Here is a 27,323-nt window from a genome sequence, read left to right on the forward strand (position 1 = left end):
CCTTTTATTGAACCAACTTCTGTTGGTGAAAGAAACAAGCTTTCAAGCTACACAATCCCATATTCTAACCCCTAGGTAACACTAAAATAATGAAAGCGTTGAAAATAAGATGTGTATTGCTGGCAGAAAAGCTCTGGTCTAGTGTCAAAATAACAAACATTTAAATAAATGAACAATATGCACTTAAAATTATTCTGTCATGTACTATACAAAAAATGGTTTAAATGGCAGTAAAGAGATACAACAATGCAAAAAGTTGACGTATGTGTAAATTCTGAACAAGCACGCTTTCGGCAAGTACAAAAGGAAAGGAAATTTCCTACAAGTCTGCACTTTACAAAATTCCCATAACAGCCTTCTTTTAAAAAAGAAACAACCCCATTTTGATTTTGAAAATCAGCCTTGCAGCTCCAAGTTGAAATTGATTTGAGATGTTCAAAAGTAAATACCCAGAATACATAGCAACAATCCTTCAAGTATGGTATATCCAGTAACCTACATCAATTAATACATTTTTACATAATTTTTCAATATTTAAACCAAGCTGTTTAGCTTTTCTCTCCTCCACCCCCTTCCCTTTCTAGCAGTGGAGTGTTCACCTTATTTTTTTATTTTCCTAACCATTGTCTAACTCTATGATCTTGATTTAAAATATTTTAATCAAAGGACAAATGGTGCATGCTTTGACAAGACAATAATCTGACTTTTGAGTGGATAGATTACAAGACTGAGTAATTCATAACAATGAAAGAACTGAGTTTCCTTGGGGAAGGGAAACGTACTAACCTACCATGATAGCAAAACTGACCGCTAATATAAACAAGCTCTCCATCCATCTCCTCCTAACTCATTGACACTACAGGATCTATTTAGTCAGGTCAGTGATACACAAATGGCATCCCCATTTACCCCAAAGCACCACCATCTCCATTTTCACAGCCAATCTGTGAAACAGACTCAATCCATCCACTTCTTTCTTTCCCAGTTAATGCTCCACCCCCACCCCTCTGAGCTTTATGACCACCCCAGCATTTTACAGTTCTCATGCTGACAGTGGCTGCTCAGTTTAGTACAAGCCAGTGGCAACAATGAATCTGAAGAGAGGGACTCGATTTAGTGGGCATGAAAGACCCTACCTTGCTTTCTGTGAAGCCAACGGGAAATTTGTCAACTTGAGTGGGAGCCAGGTCAGGACTAAAGCAGGGCCTCCAAAGCACCCAAGATTTGCATGATGTATGTTCACTAGTAGAGCCTGAGTGTATTTGGGGCTAAAATACTACTTGCATAAATACTTTAGGAAAAACTATAATGTTATATCAAGCGTATTCTGAAACTGAACAGAAAGAAAGCTGAGGCGACATTTCTAGGTGTGAATGCTCCTGGAACTAGTAATGACCAACATCCACCACTCCTAAAGCAGATCTCTAACGGTAGCTATAAAATGAGTTACTGGCACACAGCTTTAACGTATAACACTCAAGGTTGATTATAAGGGCAAGCAGGACAGTTGCTGTAAGGTGAAGCTCTCGGCACCAGCTATCTGCACATCTGCTACACAAAAATACCCCCGCCCCCAGCAATTGTCTTGTTCCAATATTCTATGAGACAGATTTTGAATAAGTGATATAAGTAATCTGAGCTACTTCCTCCTGCTGCTAAGCTGAAAGTACCTGTTTCATGAATTCCATCACCGTGGGTAATGTTTGTTGATTGCTTCACATTGTACAAAGTTATGTTATCAGATGTACTGCCATATAAAAAGACTTACCAAGCTAGTTTCCTCCAGAGGATCGGAATGAATTACACCCTGTGGAAAAACTGGTATTCTACGCCTTGTGAGCAGTTTCAAGATGAAGAGGATTTAGATAGCTGTAATGGACTATCTATGAAAGAGAATTGCGACAGCTTAGTGTGCATGTATGTGGGTGTTCCTTTTTTTCTTCAAATCTTGTGGAATATTTTTGACTGTGTAGCTCCAAAGTAAGTGCAAATGAAGGTGTAACAACCCATTTGTATTTTTTTGCAGAATAGTAAACGTACTGAGGTACCACATTCATATTAGACACTCTCAGGTGGAATTTTGTTTTCCTTTGTAACATGTTTTAAATTTGCTTTTATTACAAACATGATCCCCTAGTACAACTTTGATTTTTCTAGTGCCAGCAATTCAAAATATGGCTTTCATGACTGTCCACTATGGCACCTGGAGTTCTGTGTATAGCAGACTGTACACCCATTTCAGAAACCAGTGTTCAGGGTTTGGCCCTTCTATAGATGGGAAGTTGCAGAAGCAGGGGTCTTTTGAAGGAACTTGACATCTTTCATGAAGAACTCTGAATGTCCAGGGAGAAATTCCCAATTATCTAAACTGGTAATGTTACAAACTTCTGGCTGTCATATAACCAGCTTTTACTGTTATTAAAGATGTACATTAATTTATAATTTACTTACATTGTAAACTCTATGGGGCAGAGACCATTCTTAAAATTCTGTCTGTATTTCACCTAGCACAATGGGACCGTGGTCCAAGACAGGGTCTTCTAGGTGCCACTGCAATAAAGATAATAATGTAACCATTATATATTGCCATCTAACATTTGTTTTTTCAGTTTACTAAACCAATGCCTTTTTCACTTTAACAGTGAGTGTAGTTTTTTCCTGAGTTAAGATTTATTTGTAAGTGTTGCTTCGATACTATTTATGTACTAATGCTTATTAAGAGAAATTTAGCATATGGACAGCCATCAATTACCACCTAAATTGTTGAAACTGTGTTTCATAAATATTTTACATACTTACACACATTTTTAAAGTAGTGAAGAATACAGCAACCTCAGCTCCTTTTGTCTGGGGATATTTTATTGGGAAATGTTGCCCAATGATTACAGTAGGATTTGTGGCTCAGGACTGATTTGCAATGCCATGTTCCCCTATTGACTACTAGGTGAACTTGGGTAACTAACCACCTCTCTGTACCCCTAGTTTATCTGGGGGGGGGGAGAAACAGTAGAATATTTATTTGTATTGCAGTAGCACCGAAAGGCCCCCCCACATACTGGGTGCTGTACAAATAGTGAGACAATCCCTGCCCTAATGAGCTTGCTATCTAAACAGACAAGATGGATAAATATAGGAAGGAAGGAAGGATTAAGCCCACTTCACAGTGAAAAAGAGGAAAGAGAAATGAGTGAGTTGGCTAAGGTACCACAGGATGTCTGTGGCACAGTTGGAATTGAGATTCAAATCTGCTGAGTCCCATTCCAGTGCTTTAACCACAAAGCAACAAGGGATTGAATAAGTCTTCATTAATCTTCAACTGCAAAGCACCATAAGTGTAAAATAATAAAGACTAAATTCTGCCCTCCACTGTAAACACCATTTCTGCTGATGACAGCCCTTGTTACACATCCATAGGAGAGGCAGAATTGAGCCCCTAGTGTGTAGGTTGCTTGATGCTGCCTACCTAAGCTAACAAAAATCCTGACCAAGAGAGACGAAGCACACTGACAGACAAATGCAGAGGGCATCCATTTTATTTAATTCACAATAACACACATATTGCATTTGAGTAGTTAATAGTTTGTAAAGGTATCCATGAAAATGACCTGAAAACAGGCCAAAAAACCTCAATTTTTGAGCAATCAAACTTTTCCACCTATTTTGTATTTTGCTGCTGAAAGCATGATCATGGTGTTAGGCTATGCAGAAACTGGTCCTTTGGTGATCACATGTCGGTCTTGGGTACAGTTGTTATAAATATATAAGCAAGATTAGACTTTGTTTACATTTAAAAGGTGGGGGGGAAGCTATGGGAACTTCAAACTCCAAATCCAAATTCATGAGACGCTGCATTCTCACACCAAATCAGCGTTCCAACAGCTTTTTCTGTTAAAATATTTATTCTTAAAACTGCACACAGATAGTATAACGTCCATTGTTACCACATGCTGCTTTGCGTAGGGTGGGCCAAATTCTCTGCTGGTTTGTTTAGTGAGATCCATGAAACTGTGAAATTAAAACAACTAAGAACATGACCCTTAATAACTCACACCATGTACTCTCATTGCCATACTTGATACCCAGCTCTGGATAGGCTGTAAGTAGGTGTGTGTTTATAATTACTGATAAATCTGGAAAAGTAAATCAGATGTTGAATTTTCGAAAGGAATCCCAGCTCTCCAAAAATTATAAAAGAAGATTACTCAGAACATAGCTTTCCGAGGTTGGCTTTCTTATTCGGTCATGTCCACTCTGTGGTCCCTGATTCTGCCTACTCAGGTGAAGGGTTCCACTTTGAATGAAATGGAAGAGAGGAAGCATTTTAGGCATTATGTCCTGCTCGCTCCCTGTGAAGTATAGTGCTGTGGAATCTTCCCGTGTGCCTGTGGCTCTCGATGGGAGATGGAACATGTACAGCAGGCAATCAACTCCTGCATTTGGAGGTGGGAGCACAAAAACTTTGGGAACTCTTACCATGAGCCCAACTCATTTATGGACGCAGGCTGAGGAAAACAACGTTTTTAGTATTCAAGTCATCTACTCAGGCTGGGCGCTGGAAACAGATTATGCTTCTACATACCCCAGAAAGCTCTTGAAAAACATGAGTGATAGGTTTCAGTTTCCAAAAGTCAACTTTTCTCCCTCTCATAGTTTCTAACTGCTTGTGCTACTGATGAGTTCTCTCCAGCCTCATTTTTTCTCCACCAGAAATGTTAAGGATGGACCCATTGCAAATTTAAACAGATTAACAACATATGCTGGATAATCTTTAGTATACTAAAGTCCATTAGGATCTCCAGCTATCACGACTCACAAGGATCACCTACTGAACTCTATTTTCTTAGCAGTTGATTCACGTCTGTAAGTAATTATATCTGATTTTGTTGCCATTATCCACACAATGCTTGGAAGAAAGCTAACAACAATCAAAAAGCTATTCAGTATATTATATTTAACAAATGGGTATAAACAACAAACATTTGAAGTGCCCAGGTTAATTTTTTGTGAAAATGCATTCTCCATTATCAAGAGCAAACAAACAAATACTTTACTTCAGAAAAATAAACTCTACATTTCAGAGCACCAGAATATGATTGCACGTCATTCCAAAAAGCCCATAAGGCAGAATATGGAAAATGCATTATATACTTTACATAAAATACACAACTTTCTTTAGAATTTATTCTAAACAATTTAGCTTCCTTTTCTTATTTCCCACTTTTATTCTCAAGCTGTTGTGCTTGAAACAGAAATAGATGGATCAATTAGTTTAAAAACGCCATTTTAATGTGTTTAACTATGCATAACAGTTATGAAGTCTATAGGAGAGGGAACAAGTTTTCTTTTGAAAGCAGGTCATGTAGTAAGTCACTGGAAAAGGCAGTGTGTATGATTGTCAAACAGGGAGGAGGAAGAGGGAGGAGAGATTAAATTTAAAAGATGAAAATTTAACTTTTTTTTTAAAGGCGAGAATGCCAATTTTTGTTGTTCCTCAGGACATGCTTAAATTATACACATCCTCAGGAAAACTTTGCTATTTAGAATTACAGGGATGCTGTTAGCTCATGTAGAATTTGCTTCTTTCTCCACTCCATCATCATCATCAACAACCTAAAACAAAAACCCACAAATTATTTAAGTAAAATGATTTTCAATTTTGCTTCTCTAGGATTACATAAGAGCTTCAGAAAGACTCAAGTGTAAATGCCATTTGTTATTAAGACACAGTGAATTGCAGTGATCCTGATTTTAAGAGGTACTTAATTCTCAGAGGGATCAATGGAAGTAGCAATTGTTTTGCACCATTGTATAATGACGTTCACATGAAAGGTGAGTTGCTCAGCTCAATCAAAAAAACATGCAGAGATTTGACTGAAATAAGAAGACTGTTTAACACTAAGGGACAGACCAAGTGGTTACAAAATCATTGAGAACATTTATTACCACGCACCAGATGTTTAATTAGAGTAGGTATCTAAATTTGCATTTTTATGGACACAGTTTATCTTAGTATCTACTAAGCTAAAAATTGATTCTAGTTAATTATTCATATCAGAAGAAAGTCCCCAAAACATCAAAATATTATTTGCTGGCAAAAACACAATACTTTTTTTTAAGAAATGTTATAAAATCCATCTCGTTTCTGAGACTAGAGCTACGCTCTACATTTGAAACTGAGTCAATAACAAAAGGAAAACCAGTAACTCTTATGTGTTGTGTTATTGGAACAAAGCAACAGTAGATAGTACAAATGCATGGATGAGGAAAAATAAGAACAGCTGTAACTGTGCCAGGAAAAAAACATGTTTAAAACTAATAGAAGGAAGTTTTTTGCCACACAGAGCATGGTAGGCCTGTGGAACATCTTACCAGAGGATGTTGTGAAAACCAAGACTTTAACATGATTCAAAAAAGAAATAGATAAGTTCGTGGAGGATAGGTCCATCAATGGCTATTAGGCAGTAGGAACGGTGTCCCTGGCCTCTGTCAGAGGCTGGAAAGGGATTGCATCCCAAATAGCACTTCAAGGAACTACTGTACATTCTGTATTGGTCCGTAAATGCCCTGGCTCCTTCTGGATTGAAGGTGCTACATAAATGCAAGATATCACTGTAATTGCGGGGAGGGGAAAGTTTTGCCAGATACAGTGGAAAATCACTAGGATATTACAGAAATGCAAATATTCAAATTGACAGAAATGTCTCTCTGCAGAGAAACGATTGTGTAATTGCCAGAATTATTCACTGTGGCCAAATATAATTTACTTCCTGCCCCCCCAACCCCTGAGCTTTGCTTTTAAGCTTTTGTTAGAGGAAAGAGGATTTCACAGAGACGTATGGCCAAAACATGAGGGTACAGATTTGGAGTACGTGTTTTGGATTGACAAGGGGAAAATTCCTGGCCTTTGAGGGAAACTGGAATTTCACCTATAGATTTTTAAGGCCTGATGTGGCCATTTTGGTCATTATTTGGATCTCCTGCATAATGCAGAACAAAGAATTTCACTGTGCTTGAAGTCTGAGTTGTCACTACACCTGTGGGGGAAAAATGGGTCTAAATGCTGCCATGGCACAATTTCCCACTTGCTTACACTTCTGGCTACATTTTGCACCTGTTTTACACAGAGGTAAAATAAAACAAGATACATCTGTAACACTACTCCCTGCATGGATTGTACACAGCAGCTTCGAGCGTGTATGAAAAGATCAGCTCCGTTAATCAGAGAGCAGCAGACACAAATTCTAGGCACAGTCTAGCTTCTAGAGGTCGGGAGAGACATTGGTTAAACAAGGCAAGGTGCTGTCTGGCCCATAGCAGGGAATGGCGCTGAAAACTTCCCATCAGTGTTAGCAATGCTGGGAGCCCTAGTGTAGACAAACCACCTGCAGCCATGTAGACACTTGAGCTCTGAAATCCAAGGAGTCAGTTTCCAAAGCCCAGACTCTACCCAAAGTTGCAGAGTCAACGCTGCTGGGAGCCTGAGTGTGTAACCCCAGGTGGTGAGACTTGCTGCTGCAGGCTTGAAAAGGTAGCATAGCCCTACCAGCTGGGCACTGAGCTCTTGGGAAAACTCTGGCCCTAATTCTGGGGGCTAAGCCCTTCATTTGTTTTGCACACTGCTGTGACTGAGAACACAGAGACCTGTGGTGGAGCCACTGCCCCACTCCAGCAGGAAAGGGGTTAATGCAGACTGGTGAGAGCCTGCGCACCACCCCAGCCAATGGGGATCCAGTCACAGGGCAGCTTGCTGGAGAAGCCTCGTATATGGCATTGGCCACTCTTGGAAGACAGGACACTGGGCTAGATGGACCTTTGGTCTGACCCAGTATGGCCATTATTATGTCAGGTTCCCTTCCCCCTCAGCCCCCACCAAGTCCCCCAGATTTATTTGAACACAGACAATCTGCCAAACCATACTAGAAAAAAGGTGGATCGTAAGGATTTAATCTCACTACTCTCCTACTCTCTACTCTCACTACTCTCCTCCCTGTCTAATTTGCAAATTTGACAAGTTTGATAAGAGGAGGGTAACTAGTAGTGTTCCCCAGGGGTCAGTCCTGGGACCGATCCTGTTCAACTTGTTCATCAATGATCTAGAAAATGAGGTAAGCAGTGAGGTGGCCAAGTTTGCAGATGACACCAAGTTGTTCAGGACAGTCAAAAGCAAAAGGGATTGTGAAGAACTACAAAAAGATCTCAGCAAACTGAGTGATTGGGCAGCAAAATGGCAAATGAAATTTAATGTGGGTAAGTGTAAGGTAATGCATGTTGGAAAAAATAACCCAAATTACACGTACTACATGATGGGGTCAAATTTAGCTACGACAGATCAGGAAAGGGATCTTGGAGTTATAGTGGATAGTTCTCTGAAGACATCCACGCAGTGTGCAGCGGCAGTTAGTAAGGCAAATAGGATGTTAGGAATTATTAAAAAAGGGATCGATAATAAGACAAAAGATATCATACTTCCCCTATATAAAACTATGGTACGCCCACATCTTGAGTACTGCGTGCAGATGTGGTCTCCTCACCTCAAAAAAGATATATTGGCATTAGAAAAGGTTCAGAAAAGGGCGACTAAGATGATTAGGGGCTTGGAACGGGTCCCATATGGGGAGAGGCTAGAGAGACTGGGACTTTTCAGTTTGGAAAAGAGGCGATTGAGGGGCGATATGATAGAGGTATATAAAATCATGAATGGTGTGGAGAAAGTGAATATAGAAAAATTATCTACCTTTTCCCATAATACAAGAACTAGGGGACACCAAATGAAATTGATGGGTAGTAGGTTCAAAACTAATAAAAGGACATTTTTCTTCACACAGCGCACAGTCAACCTGTGGAACTCCTTGCCCGAGGAGGCTGTGAAGGCCAGGACTCTATTAGGGTTTAAAAAAGAGCTTGATAAATTTTTGCAGGTTAGGTCCATAAATGGCTATTAGCCAGGGATAAAGTATGGTGCCCTAGCCTTCAGAACAAGGGCAGGAGATGGATGGCAGGAGATGAATCACTTGATCATTGTCTTCTGTTCTCCTTCTCTGGGGCACCTGGCATAGGCCACCGTCGGCAGATGGGATGCTGGGCTGGATGGACCTTTGGTCTGACCCAGTATGGCCATTCTTATGTTCTTATGTTCCCAAACTCATACAGGTTGCAGCTTCTAAGAATGGGTTTTGCAGGAAGCAGAGGCATTTTTAAAAAGAGCTCAGTCTCAATGGAAATCAAGTTTTTCTTCGGTAAATAAAAAAAAACAAAAAAGCCCCATAAATAACCTGTGGCTAGTCTCAGTAACTTCCAATGCCATAGATGTTTCTGTGTTAAATACTCCTTTTACAGTGTCTCATTATCCATTTGCTTAAAATGCTGTATCATTGAACTTACAAAATGATGCACTTTTAAGAAACTGTATTTTAACTGTATTTTAAAATTATTTGAACAGAATTCTAAATGCCTCTACGAGGGAGGATGGCCAGCTGATAAATAAAAAAAAAAACTACCTCTACATCACTAACATTTACATACCTGTTCCACACCTTCTACTTCTGGAATATAGAATTGTAGCATGTTCTGTATCCCATTCTTCAATGTTATGATAGAACTGGGACAGCTGGTGCATGAACCCTGTAACTTTAACTTTACAATCCCATCTTCAAAGCCTTTATATACGACATCACCCCCATCTTCCTGAACTGTTGGCCTGTAGAAACAGGACATTATAATACAAATATTATTTGCAGGAAATTTTTGTTCTCAAATTTGCAAGCGGTCAATGTTCATGTAAGTGAGTTCTTGGAACAGAATCTTTTCCTTCTTTTTATGCAAACTGGTTCTACCTGGGCAATGAGAGCACAAACATCTCCTCAGAGGTCAACATGCTCCAATCCTGACCTGGAAGGACCAGAGTTCTCCCTCTGGTAACTATGTTTAAGTTATCATTTATATTGGCAAAACTTATGTTGCTCACCCCTGAGACACATACATTTCACCAGCATAAGTAGTAGTGTGCGCAGCAGCACTATGTTGGTGGGAGAGCTCCTCCCACCGACACTACTCCCACTGCTTGTTGGACATGGTTTAATTATGTCAACGGAACATCTCTCAGCTGTCAACACAGAGGAGCTGTAAAATGTCTTTTATAGCAGCTCAGTTACATCAGTACAGCTGTGCTGTGGTACACTCTCTAGTGTAGACAAAGCCTAAGGTCTTTGGCCAATGAGAAAATGTGCCAAGTGTGATAAGTTTTATGACTTGGGAGAAGGTCTGAGATCCTTAACCATCCACATCCTGTAGAAGTAAGAGTTAGCTGCCAGTTCCATACAAAGTTGGAAAATTCCATTGTGTATTCTCGTAGGCCAAGCAAGCAAGCAAACAGCAAATACTTAAACAAGGATCAGTTTTAAATTCTGGACAGATTTTTTTGTTATTTTTTTGTTATTGGCAAGTTAATATGGAAATAGACAGCTACAGGCTTTTAAAATATTTGTCTCGATTTTTACAAGCAAAACTGAGATGAGTTATCACATTTCTTTATACTATATAAGCTACCAAGTAAACTAAGTTACAGCTAAGGCCCATCATAAACAGTCTTCACTTCCACTCCACAGAAACATCCTGAAACTTTCCAACGGATACTGATTTTAATTGGCACCAATTCACTCTCCTCTCAGCATTGAATTAAGACAGAAATCTCAATAAGCTGGAAAGTTTTTCCCTCCTAAAAATGTGGTTGGTGTATTAGAGCTGATTGCAAACTGAAAACAGTAGTACAGGGAATCATTATGCCATTAGAGGGGATTATTGTGCTTTCTATGTTCTCCATGGAAGAAAACAACAATGTGCTTATGGGCTTGCTCTGGCTAGTTGATCTCAGAGCATCAGGCCCCAGCACTATTGACAGATCCTCAATCTAGTCTCCTGTCACAACTAGCAAATGACCAACTTTATAGCTGTATCCCCATAGCAACATTTTCCCAGAGGTCAAGCTAAAAAGCATCTTGTTACTTAACAGAAGCTCTTTATACCAATTCCTAGAACACTTGAGAACTTCACCCCTGCTGGAATAATTTAGGATTTGGTCACATTTAACATCAGCATCAACAACTTACTCTTACAAATCACCTCAGTTCCTGGAAGCCCACACAAAGAAAGGTTCTACTTAATAATTAATTCCTCGTGTATTTTAAAAAGAATATTTTAAACACACTATGGCACAATTCCAGTCTTCCCTTCTTCCCACCAAGGGCGTAGCTGGCCTGCATCAGCTATCTTGCGGTTGTGGGATTTGGGCTCTGGGGCCGTAAAAATTGTGGGGTCACAAAACTTCTATACAATTTTATAGTTCTGTAGCTCAAGCCCCATAAGTCCAAATCAGCTGACATGGGCCAGCCACAGGTGTTGAACTGCAGTGTAGACATAGCCCATTGGTTTCGGATTTCTTTGCTGGTATTTTTGATGTTCTTCCACATAAACAATGGATGCTCTGTACGTATCACTGGGCTTACACAGAGCTCCTGGAAACAATTCAGTACTGATGCTGATATAAACAACAACAAAGACTACTGCAAATGGTCTGTTGCCTCCTGGCCAAGCGAGAAAAAGGACAAACAGAACTTCTGTGGAATATGAAAGAGGCAACTGTGAATTTTAAGGCTAATGTACCCCAGGGATTTTAAACAAAGCATATAACCCATGACAGCAAGGCTTACTTAATGCTGCCTTTGAAATCACTATTACACACCAGAGGTTTCCAAACTATCTTTTACTGAGCCACCCTCGTGTCCCATGCACATCTGTCTTTTTCTAAGCAACAGGGGAAGGGGTGCCTGGTATCAATGTGACAGGGCAACTGCATTTGTATTTTCCCCTCATGGTGTCCCAAGGGTGCTCATTCTAGGCTCCTGACACCTCGACTTTCACCTCACTTGAGGTGAGATCTGCATCTTACTACCTCCTGCACAGGAGATTATTAATAATGCAGTTCCCTGCCTACACTGCAATATCCAGTGTTTTGCCCACAACTGTCAGTGACGGAACAGCTTTTTCTAAGCAAGCATATTCACCAAGGTGAAAGTGTTTCAGAGAAACCATGTTAAAACAATTTAAAAAACCCCTACATGCATGCTAGAAAGCTTACCAGAGGTTTTCCCCAGCTCAAACACTGGGCTCTCAAAACTCACTACTTGTTTTTACAATCGTAACAGACTGGTGTCAAAACCAGAATCCAGGCTGGGCAGGTTAGCTGCTTCTTCAAACAGCTTAGATTCATTGTCCATGAACTAGTATGATCCATTCCTCTGGTGGTAGCTTTACAGACTCACTCCTTGTATAACCAGAATTTGCATCAGCTTCTCCCTAGGTATTTCCCAGAAAACCCCCTATACACTTATTTTCCCCAAAAGTCCACTTCTATCTAGTATCAGAGGGGTAGCTGTTGTAATCTGTATCTGCAAAAACAATGAGAAGTTCTGTAGCACCTTATAAACTAACCAATTTATCAGAGCATTTGACAAAGTGAGTATTTGCCCATGAAACCTTATGCCCTGATAAATCTGTTAGTCTATAGCACCACAGGACTTCTCATAATTTCTGTCTAGGACATTTTCAACAGAGCTCTCTGAACTCCCAAGCCTCACATCCCATCTCCTGGAGAGGTTACAAATCATCCCAGCCCACAATAATACATACACTTTGCATTTAACACAGACCCCAACAACACAAACTTCACTCCCAAGCATATGCCCAAAACTGCCACATGGGTCAGACCTGGCACTTGGGGGCCTACTGGAGAGGGGGAGTACTCACTACATAAGCAGTTGGGAAAGCCCTCCGCTCCTTGAAACAAGCAGGTAGTCTCAGCTGCCAGGACTTGGCTCCTTGCCCAAATCCATCATCCCCTTCTGTGGGGAGCAGATGGGGGCTGATCTGATGGGCTAGGATCAGGAAGGGAGCAAAAGGCTGCACCTTGCTGCTGGACATAGCCCAGTCCTGAGCTTGGCATTTCAGCTTGGCCTCATTCACTGTAGGCTCTGTCCAGAGGGGAAGGAGACAGTGCTTTTAGGCTCTGTCCAGTGGGGAAGGAGACAGTGCTCTTAGCCTTGGGGTGGCACCAAAGGGCTGAGATCTACAGGAGGCTCTGTGTGGCCAGGAAAAGGGAATGCCTGATCTCCTGGGGCGGAGTCTGACTCCCTAACCTCAGAGCTGCTGCCAGCCCCTCCCACGAGCGGGCAGATGCAGCTGCAGCAGTAGGGGAGTAAGATGGGCATGAAGTCTGAACAAAGCAGGCAAGACCATTTGATCAGAGACCTGTGTGTTTCCCTGATCAGACCAAAGCCTCTTCCTGATCCTGGCACCTCAGCCAAGGCTCATTAGATCCTCTGCCCCTTTGATCAACTTTGGCAAGCACCCCAGTTTAAAAAAATTCTATACACACACACTACATAAATCCATTTAATTAGATAAGATTTCCTGCCTCCCCTATATATCTCTTCCTCTTCTTTGAGGGAGAAATCTAGTGTTTCTCTCTCAGCTCAAAGATCTCCCTTACCATTTATTTTTATTAGCGCTTTCAGAATGTAAACTTTCGTAGAAATTGTAAATAAAATAGCCTAACGTGATGCATCTTCTGAAGCAATTCAGATTAATATCATTCACTTACATACTGGAATGTGTGATTTGTGGAAGGCGCCATTGTTGGTAACAGGAGGAATTCTAAAGTACATTAGTATTTCCCCATATCCACCTCTGTGAGGTAGTTAAAGAACTGTCCTAGTGGGCTGACCCCTGTAAATGAATCAGGTACAGTGGTCCGTGCCAGAACAGATGCTCCCAGTTTGCTCATTTAAGAAGGTGGTGCAGCATCTGGGAGCTACAGAAGATCAGGGAAAGATAGACCAGTCAGCAAAAACAGGACACTAGAGATATCTAGGAAAAGCTATGCAGGCCCCCTCAGGAAAGAGGAACATCTTATCACAGAGCCTCTGAGGGGCTAGCTATCTGATCTTCCTGAGCTGAAAAGGCAATGGCAGAAGGCTGAAAAAGACAGGGAGAAGAGGCAATGGACTTTCAAGTGCCAAAGCCAGTGGTGGGAGACTGAAGAGGGTAGAGGACTAGGGAACCAGTGGAGAGGCTAGCCAAAACTGTGCTTCCTGAGCCAGAGTGGGGTGAAGGCTGAGAGCAACAGAAGGAGAGGCCAGCTGTATCCTAGAACCAGAGCTGAAGACAGAGGGTTGTGCAGGAGAGCAAGGGCATTTTGAAGCATACTGGGGCTGTATTTGATGTACTGATTATGGTGTTGGGACGTTCATGCATGGGACTTCCTTCTGTAATAAATTAAAACGATAAGGGCTATTTGCACTCAAATACCCTTTGGACTACTTTGGGGGACTATGAAAAAGGGAAAGTGGGGCAGACATAAGACAAAAATGGATAACAATCTGTGAACTGTTCTGAAGATTATTACTGACTACCAGATTCTAAATGTGAGCTGAGCCAAAACCCAAATGTAACTGCTCTCACAAAACATAGGGATAAAAATTGACTGAATGAGTTAGAACTCATGAGAACTGTAACACACGAGAGACAAAGGAGATGAGTAAATGAGGAAAAAGACTGCTCACCAGAAAATCTAAGAGCTTTCATGTTATTTTTATTAGTACTAGAGATTTAGTCTACAGGAGCACCTAGAGCTACAATCAATGAATTCATTTTTTAAAACACAACCTGATTGAGGGCTGCAAGATCCTGCTGTCTCCTATAACCAACTGGAAAAGTACGCCTTGATTTGAAGACGGCACTTTGATTCCTGGCTGAACTGGACATTGTTCAGCACAAAGGTGGCTTGCACAGGAAACCTTAAGCTGTACTTTTCAATTAGAGACAACAAGAAGAAGAAATATGGCCTGTCTGAAGAATCTGGCCACATGCTGCAGATCTAATTTTTATAAGCCTAAAAATATTTAATGTTTAACATCAAAGTAATCCAAAACGTGCCAACTGTGCGGCAATGCTTTTAAGTAGCAATGTTACCTTATTCTAGTATCCAGAAGTTCCTTAATCATTAACACAACTTCATCGTCATCTTCTGATGCAGCTTTAGGGGAAAAACATATGCAAATAAAACTATTGGCAGGGACTTTGATGATTAATAATACTGTGCTAATATACTTGTAAAAACAATTTTCTTTTTCCAGGATTAATTAGTACTGACAACCTACCACCCAAGGATGATTCTGAGAGCTAAACTCTTTGGTAAATAGAAGCTGATGTAAGTTTACAGCACGTACACACGTCTTTCTCTCTTACTCACACGGAAACCTAAGCAAGGTTCTTCTCGAAACGTAAAGAAGCCTTCTGATAGATCAAGCTCATATTATTTCACATGCAGAGAGTAGCAAGAAAAGCAGTTAATGGATGCAATACAAATAGGCAGGCTAACATAGGCTACCATGCAATTCAACCTAATCCACCCTCTGGTTCCTCAGAATGTAAGTTACAAAACTACAGATTTCCTCAATATCTAAATGTCTTCTTTGAATTAGGTTAAAAAAATCTCTCTCTACAGGATCAGCTGTGAATCAGAGCGCAGGAATGGGGGTAGAGGGTAAGGGGAAAATGGAGGATCCTTATGGTTTTGGTGCACAATTTTCCTCCTGTCTGGGTTTATTACAGATATACAAACTGCTATCTGGTGTGAAGTTTATTAGCCTATCAAGACATATATTAGTTGCTTGATAGACCCCCTTCTCTTAGGCTCCAGTCACATAGCCACGCTATTTCAAGGTAACAGCTGTTAATTAGAAATAACTTTGCTGGTGTCTGCACTACATAACTGTTTCAGAATTCAAAATAGCGGGTGCATTATTTTGAAATTGTAAACTTTACTGCAGGTCGAATAGTGCCTATTTCAAAACAGATGCTGTTAAGATAGGGAATAGCGCTTATTTAAAAATAGCTATTGCGAAATAAGCACTGTGTGTCATACTATATATTTCGAAACAGCTAAGTGCTATTTCAAAACACATTTTTTTTATATAGGAGCCCTATTTTGAAATAGATTATTTCGAAATAAGTCTGCTGTGTAGACATAACCTTTGTCACCTTCATTAAAGCATTCTTACTTTTATGTAAAAGTAATACTGTTTCCAGCTATTGAACTGAAAGTTATAAAGACAGCTGCTTTGCCCAACTGTGCTCTGGCAAATTCTCTCATCTGGCACTGATTAGCTCTTGAGGGTATTGGACGAGAGTGGTGCAACCTGTATTTAACTGTTTTCCGCAGGGCACGTTCATTTCCTCAGGACATGAGTTACCAAAACACATCAGCTTAAGAGAGGACTAAGATCATGTACAGGTGTAAGCAAGTCATCAAGAGTTCCATTTACCTGTGTCTGTCCGAGGTGCCTCTTCAGTAACTACAGGTAAACCAGAGGCAAAAAAATCCATGATGGTTGCATAAATATCTGGTTTCAATAAGTTCCAATCCAAATCTTCATTCACCTATAAAGAAATTAAGAAAGTAGAATGTTTCTACCTCATTCTAAAGGTGAATCTTATACATGACTCTTTGTCCTATCTTAATGGTCCCATCTTGCTGGGCATGTAGGCCTAAAATTTAAATTTTAATCAACAGTTTTACCAAATCCAATATGAAACAGAAAAGTTTCCATATGCCTTGTTGTTTGGATTTAAGCATTTGCCAGCACTGTTTGCAAGACAACTGCTTTATAAAATTTTTAGCATATAAAAACAACTGTAAAATGTAAAGAAGCAAAACATCTGTGATTACAATTTATTTCTACTAACAAACAGTTTTTGAAGCTGGTTTGTGTTTTGGTTACATGTTCTATTATGGACATCCCATGTGTTGTCCATCACACGCCATTATGAAACCACAGTATTTATGCAGCTACAGATTCATTATATAATACCGTGTGGGTGGGGAGAACTCCTGTGAACCCCACGTGAATAAGCTTTGCTTCTGGAGGTAAAGGAGGGACTGCGAGGCAACATGTCATGCACCTGCTTGCACTTGTGAGACTCACTGTGTTTTGCTGGATAGACATTCACCTGCAAGAGCTTGTGATTTTGTTGCCTTCTATTATCTAGTATGAACAAACATGAACCTTAATGATCCTTAATATTTAATGAAATTCCTCTTTTAGCTCACTTAGTAAAGGACTATTTCTGGAGCAGATAGTTCCAAGTTCTATTCACAACGCCATGTGCTTAATACATTTGAAAACAGTGATGCCTTTACGGTCACTCATTTGGACTTCCAAGACCAATTCCTGGCTTAGCCATTAGCTCACCGTATATGGCTACAGGCAATTTACTTAACCAAAGTATGGCACAGTAAATATGCACATCTATAGAATGTGAGGCTTCTTTTATTCAAATGTAGAGGAAAAGGACCACAGAAGGGCAAAATATTATACTAAAAGCTTACTCAGCTGACATCTAGCATTTTGGTTAGAACTTTATATATGCTGATCACGTCCAAGAATTCAAGGCAAGGGAAGCCATGACATTTGGCAGCAGCTCTGAAAATCAGAGTCAAAAGGCAATATTCTCACAAACCCTAACGAGAACACAGGTTTATGGTAATTGTAGTTCACTTTTGTACACAGATTATGTTGAAGAACTAAATTAAACCTGTGTAGTGAATATTTGATGAAATTCTAAGGAAAGGCAGGATTTCCACGTAAGTTATGCAAGCCAGGGAAGGATCGGCAAGGAGTCTGTTCGTTTCATGTCTTCCTGCACGCTGCACGAGCCTCGGTTCACATTTAGGACATCAGAACTTCTCTTCTGCATACCTTTGTAACTGTGATGAAGTCTTGCCCAAAGAAGACACTTTTGACTCCTTCAATCCTGAACAACTGTCTGCAAAGGAAAATTAAGGCTGCAGTCACAAAGAACATTAAAATAAAAGTTCCTATCAATCATGTCCCACTCTGCTTCTTGCCTTCTCACACAAATACATTTCTAGGGTGTTATAATCATTTAAGAAAACAAAACCACTTGAGGAGGTTGGCAACAGATTCTTCTATCACTTAAGTACAGGTTGAGCCTTTTTAGTCTGGCACTCTCTCATCGGGCAACATCTGTAATCTGGCATGATTTTAGTTACTATTGGTGTGGCCAAGTTTCCCATGGTCCCATAATGTTTGTTTACAGCAATCAGTCCTGACTCACAGTGTTCTGTGCTGTTATTTAGCTGTAATTTACCGCTAAATGTCTACTAAGAGCCCAGTCAGAAGTGGAAGCATTGGTAATGCTGCTAAACTATAATGACCTTCTGTGGTTCAGAAAATTTTGTGGTTTAGCACTGGTCAGTTCCCAAGGGTGATGGACTAGAGAGGTTCAGCCTGTGCTTTTGTTCTTCATCCATGCCCACAAAATTCTGCAGCTTGGCATAAGTAGAAAAGACTGTACCATCAAGTGTGATGCCGAACATTCAGCAAGCTAAATGTTTGCTGTTAAGAATTAATGCACTCTTTTGAGCCCATACTCTTCACCCACAAAACTACATGTACTATTCTTCATCTTTTTATACAAGTTCATTTTCAGAGATCTTGCAACAAAATCATTTTGTTCCAGTTATTTGTATTTTGCAATCTAATATAATTTGGTATGTGCACATCCTGCTATTTCAACACTCTGCTAATGGGCACTTGGATTGCTAACAATTTCTACCGGATATACCCAAATACTTTTCACACTGTGTCTGCTGTTCTATAGATGGGGCATTTGTACTATCTTTGAGTTAGGGAGCTTCATTTGAAAAGTTCCTGTTTGGTTGCAAATCACCTATACCATTTCCTATAGTACAAGCACAAGCTACTTGTATGCAGCAGTACATTGGATAAGGCTACATTTCCCAGAGAAAGGATTGCATTAGGCTTCTTTCACTTGTGTGCAGTATTTCCACCACATATAAGAGCAAATTAAACTATGATCTTGGGAAGGTGACACTATGGCATTACCACATCTCAGCCTACCATCCATTTAGGCAACTAGAAGGAATATTATATCCAAAGGCTGCTGTTGATGCAGTGGCAGGTACTAGAAGCAGCATTCACATCCACTTTCCCCGGAAAGCCAGTTTGCAACAGTTCTCCAATGCACTTTATTACCAGCAGCAAACGACACAATAGCAAGACTCCTTCCCAGCCCACCCACTTTCTGACAGACTTTTGATGGTGCCCCATCCCTTTTTCACCCAATGAAAATATAGCTACGTGTCAGATGGAAAATAAGCGGTAGTATTGATTCATAGATCAAGTGGACTGAAATTTATTAATCCAAGTAAGTTTCACTTTGGACATGACAGATGATGGAATCTATAGTGTGGAGTGCCTTTGCAAAAACTTATACGTATTAATAAGTTTAAAAAAGACGGTTTGTTTACAGACTTACATAATTTTAAGTTTTCCATTGTACTGTTCATAACACACCCATGTTTTAAAAGGAAGGAAAAAACCCAGTGGCTTTGAAACTAAGATTAACAGCATCAGAGTTGTACTTGCCAAAATTAGTAAACTGTTTCAGTTTCACATTCGATATTTAGACACATTTCTTTAGGTTGCTTGTCTCATAACACAGGAAGATGTCATGACTTCAATGTAACTACCAGTTTAAGAACTAGTCACATGAGTAAAGTTTTCTAGGATCTGGCACACAACAATATATTTCCTCCATCACTGTTTCAGAACAACGACATAGATCATCAAGATGTTAGTTTATTACACCGACGTGCACAATAGAAAAATCTAAATAGGTTACTTTGGCCATCTCTATGCACTCAATCTACTTTATGAGAAAAAGCAGCATCCACATAGGAAAGAGAGCTAATTCACTCTGACATTCAGCTGTATTTAATGTAATGCATACAGTCCCTTGAACAAAGTACGTAATGCTTTAACACACCTTGCTAATGGTGAACAAAATGCTGCAGCTGGTGTGGAGAAATCCATGGTTCTTGACTCTAGCACTTGTCTTCCTGGCATAAACTTCAAGCTATTTGGATTTGGAGTGTCCTGAGTCTGAATAAACATACATCTTACTGGAGAGAGAAAAGAGGAAATAAATGTTAAAAAGAGTCATGGCTCAATGAAGGATCAACAGAGACTCGGTTTATTTAGCCAGGCAAGATTTTGTTGGCACAAAACAGATTTACTTGAAAACAGAAAAGGACCACAGAACACTGAAATTTATCAAGCACAGCGCAGTAAATGCCATCCCAGTACCCATATAAACATGACGATCAACAAATTCAGTCACTAAACCTAAGATACAAGTGCAAAGGTCTATGAAATCCTTTCCCAGCTAATTCTAAACACAGTATTATTCCCTACACAACTTGCTGCTCACATTTTCTGTATCAATCTGAACACAGCTCATACTCCCCCCTCCAATCCTCTCTCAACATCCACACTAAGATGAGATTTGTGCCCCTTCTCTGTTCAAGTCACGTTATGTCATGGTCACCACTTTGATACCTGAGCACTGTGCAGGGGCTCCATTCCAGCATCCTCACCCTCTTCTTAAGAGCACTTCAGATGCAGGACTTGGGTAGATTTACTAACCCTCTATTGTATGTAATCTAATATTAAGATTATTATTTTTTATTATTTTGGTCCTTTTCCAGCCTTATCAAAAAGAAAAAAGGTATCACAGAAAATAACTGTAAAAAATGAACTCACAGCCTGGTAAGCAGTGTTTGTGGCATTTTGGTCTGGACAAGAAATGGAAGTAACCTGGAAACCTGCATTGCCTTTTAGAGCAAGCACAGAATTGTTTTCATCACGAAAACTATCTTATATGAATGGACGTCTCACCCAGTCTAATTACGGATGCTTTAATATGCTTCATGACTTTTAGCAAACATTTTGTATTAAAACGATGTTACAATAATTTATAAAAGCTGGTAAAAACATATACAAATATGTATGAAAAAAAATTTGTTTACTCAAATATTATTTAAATGAGAGGTTGCTGTATAAACCAAACCTTAATAAAAAGTATTTTATACTTTTACCCAAGGATATCAAAGCACTTGCAAGCATTATTTAAGATTCACAATGGAGTAGATATTACAATAATCATTTTACAGATTGGAGGTAAAGGGGCTTAAAAGACATGATCTCACACAGAATGGCAGAGCTGTATACAGAGCCCTACCTCCTCATTCTCTACTTTAACCACTACACACTATTGCACCTTCACTGCCACATTTCATTGCATAATTAGGATTCTCAAACAAGCCCATCACCTTCAGCAAAGGGAAACAGACATTTTTAATTCAGAAACCCTAGGAATATGAATACTTTCTGATTAAACAATACTTGGTGAGGAAGCTTATTTACCTTCAGAAACATATATGGCTTACAGGGGGTTATTTTTAAAGCAACAAAGAGCTGAACCTTTCACTTCATAAACAGTAATTTTGATCACGACTTCTAGTATTAGATGACAAATCAGGCTATTTATAAATCGCCAAATTTCCACTGCAGGTGTCTGTCATGGCAACAACTCATTTGATTTTAACCCACACCATCAGCACACATGCAAATTCTTAAGATTTGAGAGAAAAAAGAAAAGAATTCACACAGAGATGCTTACTGCTAATATGCTAGAAATAGTCCTGATGTAGCAATTAAAATACATTCTCTGTTTTGTCACACAACTCGTCTGTGATCACAGTGGCAAAGGAAGTCACCTTCAATGTGACTATATAACAAATAGCATATAATGATGTCAACTGAACAGGCCCTACAAATTTAGTGACTTCTCTGTTTCAAAGGACAACTGACAACTACTCTATAGTCAAACAGTTAGCATCCCCAAAGGTCTAGCTGCAAAAGGATACACCATCCTCTCACAAAAGTATTCATGAGGGTAGCTATTGTACCCAGGATCTTGTTTAGGAAAACATTTTTTAAAAAACAATGCTTCTTTATCATTAATCAAACTGGAACGCTCTGTGAACAATTCGAACATCACCTACAGGTTTTAAGTACTATCATGTACACCGAGTAACCACATTGCTTCCTTTAATTACTTGATCATTATATCACATATTTTCTTCTGGTCTATCATTTATTGAAAGTGAAAAATAGAAAAAAAAAAGACATTTTAAATAATATTTGGGTAAGCAGATCACTAAACAGCTGACTAGAGTCCGCATAGTCAACCATTTAACTGCTTGATTAAATCTGAATTTCAAAGTTATTCAATTTTGAGTCAGGTTAGTCAGGAGCTCTCTGGAATCTGCATCAAAAAGCAGCTGATTCAGTGGGGACTATGACATTCATTTAAATAGTGTTCTCACTTGTGCTTCATTCTATACAACAAGCACCTGCATAATTAAAAATATCACTCTTTCATATATTGCTTCACAGCCTGGTAAGTTGTTGACTCCACCAGGCAGGTGCAGAAGCTGGATCTGCAATTTTCAGCAGCATAAAAGGACACAGTCTTTTTTGCTGAGTGTCATCTGATGAAGTACTGTAGGAGCAGATGCAGTAAATTGGAGTTCCAGCCTTTGTTTTTTTCAGATTACATTTGCCAACAATATTAATTTGGCGTGGGGGTGTGAGAACTTTACTGTTACTGAAAGATGTTGATTTGACAGACCTGACTATTTAATAAGTCATTTAACCAGACATAAGTACAACATTTGCAATGGCAATTCATATTTCTCTGGGTTGTCCCCCTGCCATTCCAATGTCCCTCAGATCTGCCTAATTACAGAAGCCCTCTCTGTCTTCAGAGCCAAGTCATCCTTCACCTCCCCCCTTGAAACAGCTTAATGGTTAGTGCTGATTACGATGAATGTGAGTTACCTACCCTTCTCTGTGACCAAACTCACTTTATAAGGACCACTTCAAGAGACATCAGGAACTAATAATTTTTGATCACTAACACAGAATGGCTTTGAACCAGCAATCCAAAGGTGAAAAGCTGTATATCTTATTAAAATCCTGTGAGCTACCTAATGGTTAAACTACAAGTTTTAATGACTTTAGTGTTTTTCAGATAAATTAACGTAAGAGGATAATATTTAGCTTAAAACTAAAAACGGCAAAACACGGCTAACAAACTGACAGATGAATGGTAACAGAGAGGTAGCTGTGTTAGTTTGTACTCCAACAAAACAAAGCAGCAGAAATGTAGCACTTTAAAGACTAACAAAATGATATATTTGGTGACGAGCTTTCGTGGGACAGACCCAAAGAAATTGATCTGAAGAAGTGGGTCTGTCCCACAAGAGCTCATCACCGCATAAATTATTCTGTTAGTCTTTAAACTGGCAGATGGGAAGACATCACTTCAAGTCCCAAATCTCCTCCACACCTTCAGAAAATAACACAATTAAAACCTTTTAAATGTTTTTCCCCACAAGATGGCCAGAGACACAAAGAAGGAACAGACAGTAAAGATCACAGGCTCTGAGTAGCAAAGACACTACCCTCCACCCTTGCAACATTATATCTTGGAATGGTCAGCAGTTCCTGTTTTGCTGATTTTAGCTGCTGAACAGGACCCAGGATAGTAGAAGCACTCATAGTGATCTTATACTAAGAAGGACTTAAAATATTACATCAAAGCACAAATACAGTGCTTTTCATCTTCAAAACTCTTTACAAACACAGCAACCAAATGAAATATCTCCACAATTATAGAGAAACTGAGGCACAAAATGCAACTGACTTACCCAAGATCATACAATCACCAGAACTAGACTACAGTCTGAGTCCTCATTCTAAATTCTGACTGGATGATTTAACTACCTCTCCTTTAACAAAATATCACCCAGAATACTGCATATATCTGAGATTTCTTCTCAAAGGAGAGTTTCTTCTTTCACCATCTTGAGACAAATCTCAGGAGAGCTTCAGTTACTTAGTTGATGACAAAAATTACATTTACCTGTATTATGCATGATGGTGGATGGAAGAAATGGTCTCTTTTGTGTGAACTGGCGGAGAGGCTGTTTAGTTGTCACGTTGAAGTCTTTTAATGTCATGCAACAGAACCTAAAGGAAGACACAGATTTTACCAACAACATCTCAGAATTTAGTTTTTCCCATCTCTCAAGGAAAGAGGATTTTCCATGCACCTAATATTACTGTATTTCCCCAACTACTTAACCAGTTTCTTCCTTCAGGAAGGAGAACAGGTAATGTAGACCAGGAATGCGCGATGTGTGAAGATGTGACATTTCTTAAGGGGAAGCCCAGCACAATTGGTTGCTTGGTCTCAGGCTCATTCACCTCATTAAAAATGCTGAAATACGTCACTGTTTTTTATGTATGTGTATTCACATTTATATACAAATTAATAAAGTTTTTACTTTCTACAGAGTTATTCTCTTAAATACACTGAAAGGTATTTTTTTTCCCCTATGAAAATAACTGAAATTTCTGTTGGTTTGGATTACAGTAGACAGGTTGGGGGAGGCCCTGCTAATTAAAAGAATGCAAAGTGGGGCCTGAAGTAAAAAGTTTGCTCACACCCTGCTATAGACTAAGGGTATGTCTATACTCACCAGGAGATTGATGTGATCAGGGTCAACCTTCTGGGGTTTGATTTTGCACATCTAGCGGGGATGCAGAAAATCAAACTATCAGGGCTTGACAGTCACCCCTGTACAGCAAACCCTCCACATATGCACAATCAAGCTGCACTTGTCTCAGGTTTATGCAACAACTGCTCCTGTTAGGGGGAGCAGCCTGACCCTTGCCACCTCTGATAGGAGAAGTTTCCTGCTCCTCTAAGGGTCGGCAGCTGCTCCTGTCGGGGGCTGAAGCTGCGACTCAGGCTGCCGCCCCTAACAGGAGTGGTCTCTCAGTCACCTGAGTGGCGGAGAGCAGGGAACCAGGTGGCAGCCTGGCTCCTGGCTCCCTTCCACTTGCAGAGTTGGGAAACTGAGCAGGGCAGCAGTCCTTGTCAGTTTCCTGGCTCCAAGGAGTGGAGGGGAGCGGGGAGCCAGGAGCCAGGAGCCAGGCTGCCCCTGGTTCCCTGCTCCCCTCCACTGGGTGGAGCCAGGAAGCTGACCAAGGTGCTGCCCTGGTCAGTTTTCCCTCTTTGCAATGGGAGGGGAAATGGGAACCAGGCTGCCCCTGGTTCACAGCTCCCTGCCACTCTGGGAGCTAGGAAACTGACCAGCCCACCAGGGCTGGTCAGTTTCCTGGCTCCTGCAAGCCCAGGGGAGCCCAGAACCAGGCTGCAGCCTGATTCCCATCTCCTCTGAGCTTGCACAAAATTAGAGAAACACAAATTGCACAACATTGCAGCAACACCCCCCCATGTAACTCAAGGGTTTACTATACTCCTCATTATCGTGGCCTTACTATCAGCCACAGGTTTATTTTCCCCTTTCTTCCCTTCTCTGGAGGAGAAGAGAAAATAGGGTTTCAAATTCCTTCTCCCTAGACTTCCAGGTGGTCAAGTAACCATCACACGACAATCATGGTGATTTAACATTCACCAGCACTGTGCTATGGAGAAAGAATAGCAGCTCCATGTACTAATTCATGTAGTACAGTATCAATAGAATTATTCATATGCAGTCACAAGAAACCATCTACAACAGAAAATTCTTGTCTACGCTAGTCCTGTAAGCCACAGCACCTACCAGCTGAGACACACAGACCTGGAGCGAAGAAAACAGGGAAGAAATACTGGGAAGGACAAACCCAAAGAGATGAAAAGGTGGGGTTAAACTTATTATCAAACACTTAAGTGCACACTTGCACTTCTGATTACCATTATGCGCCCACTGTTTATCTCCCACATAACTTCATCTTCTGGCATCCCTGCAGGTGGGCAAGTGTAAAAAACGCCTCTTGGGCCACAAGCAGAGGTGGAACAAGTGCCCAAAATGTACTTGAGTAAAAGTGCCGTTGTTTTTATGTCTGGATACTTGAGTACAATCAAGACGCGACGAGTGCGTGTACTTTTACTCAAGTAGTTTTCCAGATGAACACCAGTGACTTGTACTTAAGTATATTCCCTCCTCCCCCAAAAAGGCAGCTGTGCCGGGGGAGAGAAGAGGGAGTTAACCCTGCCCCCCCCAACGCTGGCAAGGGGGAGAGAAGGGGGTCAACCCCGCCCCCCCAATGCCTGCGGGGGGGAGAGAGAAAGGGGTCAACCCTGCCCCCCAATGCCTGGGGGGAGATAGAAGGGGGTTTAACCCCGCCGGGGTCCCTCCCCCACTGGCACGAGAGGGGTTAACCCCCCCCCCCCCGTAGGGTGGGACTGCGTCGAAGCCAGCACGCGCCCAGGCCTGGGTAACCTACCGGCCGCCCAGCCCCGCCGCCACCCGCATCCAGTGCGCCGCCGCCGCCGCCATCTTGGCGAGGACCCCTGCTGGACTGCCCGGCGCAGGCGCCTGCTTGACTGAGGCGTGAGAGGCGCTAGGGCGGCCTCTGGCGGCCGCGGCGGGGAAGTGCCGCGGGGGGAGCAGGGGTGCCCGTCCCGCCCTAGAGCAAGATGGGGGCAGCTCTGGGGCAAAGTCCCAGCAAGGGGGTGCGCAGCCCCCAAAGCCTGGGCTGGAGCAGTGTCGTACCTCCCCTTGCCACCAACCCGCTGGGGCTTGGGGGAGCCGCCTTGGTGCAGGGATCAGCCCTGAGCATGGGGTGAGGGGCTGCAAGAGGCAGTGGGGCCCTGTCTGCTCCCCTCAATCTGGCCAGGTTTTCCCTGGCCTAGGGCGCCTCCCCCCATGCTGCCAGCTGCAGGGGCTCAGCTTCAATCCTCTTTACATGCACGGCAGATGTGGCATCCCCACTGCTGCAAAATAACCCCCCACCTCCCCACATTCCCCATGTGCAGTCCCCAGGCTCCCCGCTGCAGGCAGGTGGCTTGGAAAGGTTTGCAAGCCTTTGCTCTTAACAACAACAACAACAACAACAAAACAGTATTTGCTCCGCTGGGCAGAGGCTTTCGGACAAAACATTTAGGCTAAGTCTACACTCCAGCAATCTTCCGAAAGAAGCCCCTCCAGAAGATCTCTTCCAAATGAACTTCTTTCGAAGGATTGCATCCACACACAAAACAGAGATCAAAAGAGCGACTGGCTCTTTTGAAACAGGGTGTCCACACAGCCGCTGCTCTTTTGAAACAACCGGGCAGGGAGAGAAAAATCAGGCAGCATGAGGACTGGTTTTTTGAAGAAAAAAAAAAAGGCGGGGGCTTGGGCGGGCAGAGCATCTACCTATGTTTTCTTTCAAAAGAAGGCACTCTTCCTGAGACAGGAGTGGAAGAGCATTTCAAAAGGAGTGCTGCACTCTTTCCATTTACTTTTGAAAGAACGCTTTCTG

The 27,323-nt window shown here is 41.2% G+C and overlaps 1 protein-coding gene across 4 annotated transcripts; it reads right to left on the reverse strand.

The window, feature by feature from the left end:
- Positions 1-26,365, reverse strand: NFU1 (NFU1 iron-sulfur cluster scaffold). Of its 4 annotated transcripts, XM_074981851.1 has the most exons (9): positions 26,304-26,365; positions 23,932-24,038; positions 19,927-20,062; positions 17,814-17,880; positions 16,380-16,494; positions 15,025-15,088; positions 9,523-9,697; positions 2,452-2,550; positions 1-1,883 (listed from the first exon to the last, which is right to left on the reverse strand). In XM_074981851.1, exons 1-8 carry the CDS (start codon positions 26,354-26,356, stop codon positions 2,482-2,484), a joined length of 786 nt encoding a protein of 261 aa, XP_074837952.1. In that variant the 5' UTR covers positions 26,357-26,365; the 3' UTR covers positions 1-1,883; positions 2,452-2,481. The 4 variants fall into 4 exon arrangements, with proteins under 4 accessions (XP_074837952.1, XP_074837951.1, XP_074837954.1 ...); XM_074981850.1 differs by having other exon boundaries at positions 1-2,550; XM_074981853.1 differs by lacking the exon at positions 26,304-26,365 and adding an exon at positions 24,551-24,596 and having other exon boundaries at positions 1-2,550.
- Between the last annotated feature and the right edge of the window lie 958 nt (positions 26,366-27,323).

The sequence above is a fragment of the Carettochelys insculpta genome, chromosome 31, assembly GCF_033958435.1.
Source record: "Carettochelys insculpta isolate YL-2023 chromosome 31, ASM3395843v1, whole genome shotgun sequence".
Classification (NCBI taxonomy): Eukaryota; Metazoa; Chordata; order Testudines; family Carettochelyidae; genus Carettochelys; species Carettochelys insculpta.